Source organism: Bombyx mandarina, chromosome 17, assembly GCF_030267445.1.
Source record: "Bombyx mandarina strain Sakado chromosome 17, ASM3026744v2".
Taxonomy (NCBI): domain Eukaryota; kingdom Metazoa; phylum Arthropoda; class Insecta; order Lepidoptera; family Bombycidae; genus Bombyx; species Bombyx mandarina.
The window spans coordinates 10089386-10096576 of NC_143223.1; the positions used below are offsets into that span (position 1 = coordinate 10089386).

At 37.3% G+C, this 7191-nt stretch overlaps 1 protein-coding gene across 1 annotated transcript; it reads left to right on the plus strand.

Moving 5' to 3' along the window:
• The first annotated feature begins 415 nt into the window (after positions 1-415).
• Positions 416-2750, plus strand: Y-b (yellow-b). The gene is made up of 2 exons (XM_028171250.2): positions 416-466; positions 632-2750. The coding sequence occupies exon 2, from the start codon at positions 736-738 to the stop codon at positions 2107-2109; it is 1374 nt and encodes a 457-aa protein (XP_028027051.2). The 5' UTR covers positions 416-466; positions 632-735; the 3' UTR covers positions 2110-2750.
• The last annotated feature ends 4441 nt before the right edge of the window (positions 2751-7191 follow it).

The window sequence follows — 7191 nt, forward strand, 5'->3', positions numbered from 1 at the left end:
TAAACATATAGATAAAATACACCTAGAGAACGAGCAAATATACCTGTTCATCACACAATGTTTGTTCAGCGCGGGAACCGAACCCACGACCTTCAGGGGAACAATCCGGGTCACTAACCACTGCACCACCGAGTTAGTGATGATTATTGATGCGTAATTTTTTTTCTGAGTTATATACGAGTTATTCCGCGGAATTTCATCGGAAAACTTTAATTTTCTACATACAAATAGCAACAACAACACTTAATATTCAATTTAAAAGCATAAAATGTATTTGATGCCACAAATCGATTATATTGAAATAATAACAAAGTAATCGTGACTTAGTTACTTGGTATGTTAAAACAATGGCTCACAATAATGTTACTTGTCTATTTGTTTGTTATTAAAAGATAGGAACGTCTTTCTTCGAAGACAAGGTTTTGTATTTAAGAACGTTAATTGCGGATTCAATTTTATATAGTGTGTAAGTGTTCATTATATATCTATTAAATGGACTGGACCTATGTCATTTTAACATCCCTTAAATAATGCTTACATTAAAACCGTAGGTACCCATTGTCTGCTAAATTCAACAAAACATCAGATAATAATGTTTACGAATTCATTGTTTATTTTTATTTGAAAACAGGGACGATTTATGTTGTTGCATCTGTTGTCGTGACGCGTTCTTGTAGTCGCAGAAGCAACGGCCGCGCTTCGGTTCGAGTCCGTCAGTCGTATTGCCCGCGCCTCATGCGCCACACGTTGACATCGCTCTCGATGATGATAGCTATAGTGCTCCTCGCCGCCGTCGCCGCCGCGGCCGCGCAAAACAAGACAACACTCCCGAAGACGGATATTAACCCCCAACAGTTTCGCGTTATCTACGAATGGAACGCAATCGATTTCGAATGGACGTCTCCAGAAGAACGCGAGGCCTACCTCAATACGAGCCAATATATACCCCAAAACGTCCTAATATCTGGCATAAACTTCTACGGCGAAAACCTGTTCCTGACTATGCCGAGGATGCTTGCCGGAGTGCCGGCGACGTTAGCGACAATACCGATACAGCAAGTAAACACGGCGCCGAAACTGAAGCCTTTCCCGAGTTGGGCCGATAACGCCATCGGTAACTGCAACGCTCTACAATTCGTTCAAAACATAGAAATTGATAAGAACGGTATTATGTGGATTCTCGATAACGGACGAGTGGGCACTCTTACCCAGAACCCTGACCCGAAGTGTCCTCCGTCAATCGTGCTCATCGATCTTAAATCTGAAAAACTTGAAATGGAACGGATTCCGTTCCCGCCAGAAACGGTTAACCCCAACACGACTTACCTCAACGATCTCGTCGTAGACAATCGAGATGGTGATTACGCGTACATAACGGATAACAGTGCCGTAGATCCAGGTATAATTGTCTTCCGCAGAAGTGACAAGAGATCGTGGAAACTCCGTGACGGAAAATCGATGAGGGCTGCAAATGACGCTACGTTCTTCCGCATAAACGGCACAACGGTCAATCTTCCGGTTAACATCGACGGAATAGCCTTAGGACCGCAATATGTAACGGAAGACGGTAAAGTAGACAGAAAAATATATTATAGTCCTCTTGCCAGTTTTCATCTGTACGCCATAAACGCGTCAGTTTTACAAAACGAATCGCTCGCACCATGGGGTGATGGAGCTTTACAGCCCTACGTCATCGATCTTGGCACTAAAGCTTCTCAAACAGATGGCATGAAAATGGATTCAGCGGGCAACTTATACTACGGCCTTTTAGGTATTGCATCGATAGCTGAATGGAATTCAACGCTAGATTTTCACGTCGGCCAAAGAACGATTGCACGCGATTCTAACTACATACAATGGGTGGACCGTTTCACTTTTGACGACAAAGGAAACGTTTACGTCATAATCAACAGGCTGTACAACTTCGTGAAAAATCAGTTATCTCTGGACGAAGTTAACTACAGAATTCTGCGATCGCACACGGGATCGAAAAGCTACGTATTCGGGGAAGACGTGACGCCGGTAATGAAGCCGGCTTACGGCGCAGCAACGGTGCCAACCCTGGGAGCGTCGCTGTTGGCACTTGCGCTAGCACACCTGCTTGCTTAGTCTCCGCGGAGTTTCTCGGTCGCGGTCCCCTCTCGACCCAGACCCTGAAAGACCGTATTCACTTCGCGGCGCTCGGACTGACGCGTAATATTACCAAAAATTAAGAGTTACCTTGATCTAACGGTCATTCCAGTGATAATGCACGTGTAGATAGATAATAAATTAACATAACTACATAGCGTTTCATAGGCATTCGATCAGAGTTTGAGCTATGAGACCTTTGGAGTATGGGGTCACGATGCAATGAAGACGAGTTAGGAATGTACGAAAGGTCGGGGTCGTATTGCCAAATGTCGCAAGTAAGCTCAATAAAAAACATTCCATTGATTTCTATAAAAACGCCTTCCATATTTATTTGTGAGAATACGAATATTAGGTAATAATATATTTTGTTATAATCAACCAGAATAATTTAAGCGAAACGATCTCTGAGATCATCAGTGTTGAAAATTTAAACAAGTAAGACGCATGTGTATATTGAAATATAAATATAAATTGTCTAGCAATGTATGGGTATTTAAATGTAGATCTTTATTGTTAATACTAAACTGTGTAATATGCATTCGTGTTATGCTTATAAAAGTGTGGTTGTTGTGAGAATGGAAACGTGTTTGAATTATTGAATAAACGTGTTTATCGTATTATTGTTTTTTTTTTTTGTATTTAACCAAAAAATAACTAAGGTCACTAAAATATTTCTAATTTTATTTTATGCATTGATAAGTGGACGTGCTCACGGCCCATCTGATGTTAAGTGGTTACCGGAGCCCATAGACATCTACAACGTAAATGCCACCACCTACCTAGAGATTGCAACAGCAGGAGTTCTAAGTTATCAGTATAGCTACAACGCTCCACCCTTCAAACCCAAACGAATTACTGCTTCACGGCAGAAACATGCGTGGTGGTGGTACCTACCCTTGCGGACTCATAAGACCTCCTACCACCAGTAAATATTCAAGGAAAATAAACTAGCTATTACTCATTAGCCCCATGGCGTTTTCGAGCCTCAACTATTGAACTCTTATTAAGCTGCGCTACAAATCCCGCACTGCTTTTATCCACTCACTGTCTTTTGTACAGTTGACCAAATAAAAAGGGGCTCATTGAGGAGAGACTTATCCAGCAGTCGACTAATGTTATGACGACAACGAAATTATCACACCCCTAAGTCGTATACAATAACCTTCTACCGAACAGCGATATAATGATAAACTGTAAATTACCCGTTGAAAATATTAAATTTAAATTTCAAATAAAAAGTAAATATGTGTCAATGATAATTAGTATAAAATGTATATGTAATTAGCTATGTTTGCTTAGAAAGAAGAAATATGGTTGTTACACAATTTAATGTTGTTTTGAATTATAACTTTAAACTTAGTAGGTATTTTCAATTACTATTTTTTATTTTCTTTTTTAACAGTCGAATAATCTTGTACCCAAATATTATTACTGCTTTTACAGTTTAATGTCGCGTTTTTTATTATCATTATAAGATGTATTAGTAGTTGACGTTGAATACTTTACAATTTCTGTGGTCAGGGTAGTTTTAATTAAGTTTACGACTCGTAAATGCCGGAGGAAATACTATTGTTACCATATATACTCGATATATACATATTCGAAGTCGTCGTGGCCCAAAGGACGTCTGGTGCATTCGTGTTGAGCGATGCACCGGTGTTCGAATCTCTGGCGGGTATCAATTTTTCTAATGAAATATGTACTCAACAAATGTTCACGATTGATTTCCACGGTGAAGGAATTACATCGCGTAATAAAAATCAAACCCACAAACATTATATTTTGCGTAATTACTGGTGGTAGCACCTCTTGCGAGTCCGCGCGGGCAGGTACCGCCACCCTGCCTATTTCTGCCGTGAAGCAGTAATTAATGCGTTTCGGTTTGAAGGTTGGGGTAGCCGTCGTAACTATACTTCAGACCTTAGAACTTATATCTCAAGGTGGGTGGCGCATATGCGTTGTAGATGTCTATGGGCTCCAGTAACCACTTAACACCAGGTGGGCTGTAAGCTCGTCCACCCATCTAAGCAATAAAACAAAATTAAAAAAATACTACTTTTAAAAGTAGATTTTCGAGAGTTCTAAGATAAAAACCTGTTTAGGATGTTATCTCGGAATCCCTTCCAACAACAGATTCCGTTCCCTGCTTCCTACTTTCCTTAATTAAATTGAATCACTGAACAACATAATCACGAGATTAAGCCTCGAAACTGTTTTTGATTAGATGCTTAATGTTCTGCTTACATTTACACGTACTGCGATAGTAATAGCTTAGTTCAGACGACCCAATTACTGACTATAGATGCAGCTTCTCTGAAACTCCAAAATACACAGAATTTCACATGAAATCCGTATTAATTATGCATAATATGAATTAAATAAATCTATATAGTATTACAGACTTCGCACGACCACGCATGCCTTTGTCTCCGGTGTTTCGGTGATAAAATAACCTTTATTATAATCAACTGTCCCTATATGAACATAAAAGTTTTCCAGCCGAACCGTCGAATTCGGCCGTTCAACCCGATTGAAGGTAAGGTACCTAAGGCCTCCGAGGCGAATACTATATACATCGATACAAAAATAAACAAAAAAATTTTTTTTGTACTGATACGGTACTAACCCTCCGATTGTATACCACCATGATGTCTAATAATTCGAATAATTCTTTAGCATAGGAGAGAATTATTCGTTCTGGTGTGAAGACCAGAACAGTCGCTCTTAGTGATGATGTAATTGAAACCTATAGCTTTGCTGAGATTTATACAATGACATAAAAACGTTTTAATCGATTTGTTTGTTTACAAACTGAGGGAGTTCATATAGAGTCCCATCTTTATTTCGCCGTAAAGTCCTGTTTTATGTAATTAACACCACAGTTGAAACAATATAAATTTTATTGATGTAGCAGCATAAACAATTCTAGCTAATTATATTATATTAGTTATATAACACATTATAAATTATTTTTACGTTTTAAATATTTGGCGGTAAATAGGTCCCGTCATAGATTATACCTTTTTTCCACCTCTCGTGCGTTCCGGCTTACGCATCATAAAAATATGCGTTCTTAAACGCCACAAAACAATAATAGAGAAGATAAGGAGACTGACACGAGAACCTAAATTAAGAATACACTTAAATAATCACATAACTAATTTAAATAACTAATGTTTTTATAAGCTGATATATTCAACATGATTTGTTAATGAGTAATAGTATGGATGTGAATCAACTCATGGAAAAAAACGGAATTTTCTACAATACATCTTTATAGGAGACTAATCCGTTCTACACACATTTTAAATTTTCAACTTATTAATTCTTACTATTTGTTTTACGGAAATAAACGTTCAAAGAACTGGAAGGGCATGCATGCAGGATCCGCATGGATAGTAACCACTATTCTATCTAATTCTGTCGCGTAGCAGTAATGCATTGCCTTCTCATCCTACAAACCACAATGCATGAATACTTACTCTGATTTAATAATTTTCTTCGTGAAATCAGTTAAAAAGATATCACTATTGAAATTAAGAATCAATTAATGCATATTTTAGATAAAATACCTACTTTTTTTTTGTTAGAGTTGAAACCTGTTTTGTAAATCATCACTTTGGTATGCTATAAATGTTTTAATCTAAGAATCAACAAAAAGCGACCTCGTGCGTCTACTTAAAGGTCATAATTGTATACCTCAAATACACTATGAAAAGTCTATGCTAATTTCAATAACTTCGTCAGTATTCGTGAGTTTTCTATTTTCGGTCGGCAAGGATGCATGCAAACTGGGTAGGGACAATTAATTTCATTATTAAAAGGTGTTGGGTGATCATCGTCCAATTGAGTGCAAATAAACTGACATTTTTGTGATCCTATGTAGCGTTATGCTTTTGGTTTAAGGTGTCTGAGATGTGACTGTAATGATATGTAAACTATGATTACTTTTAATTACGACTATGAATTCAATGTATGAAATTCAAATCTTGACTAGTATTCTTTATTTAAATTGTTCTAAGAATTTCATTATTATCATTGTCTCCGATTTCTTTATTTATCCACTAATGGAAATCCCTGACATTCGATCGAATCATCGGTCGTGTTGCTGCGATCATCGAAAGGTCATTCCGCCCATCTGAACATGATCAATTATGATATGACAAATCATTTAAATGCATGAAAACGCTGTGAAAATCCGATATTAGAACGCTCGAATGAGAGCAACATTCCTGGCTGTCCCTACAGTATATGAGGCCGTCAACCAGAAAGACATTTAAAGGCCCTATATTCAGCATTACTCTTCAACGAATGACACGCAAAGGACTGTAAAACAATTATGTAGACAATGCAAGGATTGTTGGAGGAAGGTTATACTTATTTAAGGAAAACACCTTGGTTTTCTTCTTTTATGGTGCATTCGTCACCTAAACAGTGACAAGGAAATGCACCGTATATCAATATAAAAAATATATTTGAAAAGTACAAGGAAAAAGTCGAAGTGACCCTGAATTTCTTAGCTACTCTGTTAAATTTTAAAAAGATTAATGGCCAAATAAGTAGTTTAATATAATACAATATTCATTTGAAATATTGTTCATATTTAACATAAACAATTTTACAATATGTACTCTAAATATCAAACTTAAATCGAAATTTATTTATAAAATCGGTTCGTTTTTCGTTACGTCTAGACGATAGGGTGAATTTCCCCATCGTAGGGGAGACCAGACGGTCTTTGTCGATACATGAATGAGGGAAGGAGATTATTTGTTAATGTGACTAGCTCAATGCTTAACAGTCGTGTTGTATTGTAATTTTTTCAATTTTATTCAATACTATTGGTATTAATTGATATAAGTATTGCTTAAGCAAACATGCGCAGATTTCGCAATTTGTTATCGTATTCAGTTGAAGTGGGTATCGTAGTTACTTATGATATAGACTCGTCAAAACACTTCACGTAACGCGGTCTAAAAATCAAAGCAACTATTTATTTTAGGAAGAAAGAGGGACGTGTATTTTTTTTTTATTGCTTACCTGGGTGGACGAGCTCAC

Bases quoted from the DNA above. Each gene is read 5' to 3' on its own strand.
- Y-b (XM_028171250.2), top strand. From the start codon at position 736: ATGCGCCACACGTTGACATCGCTCTCGATGATGATAGCTATAGTGCTC.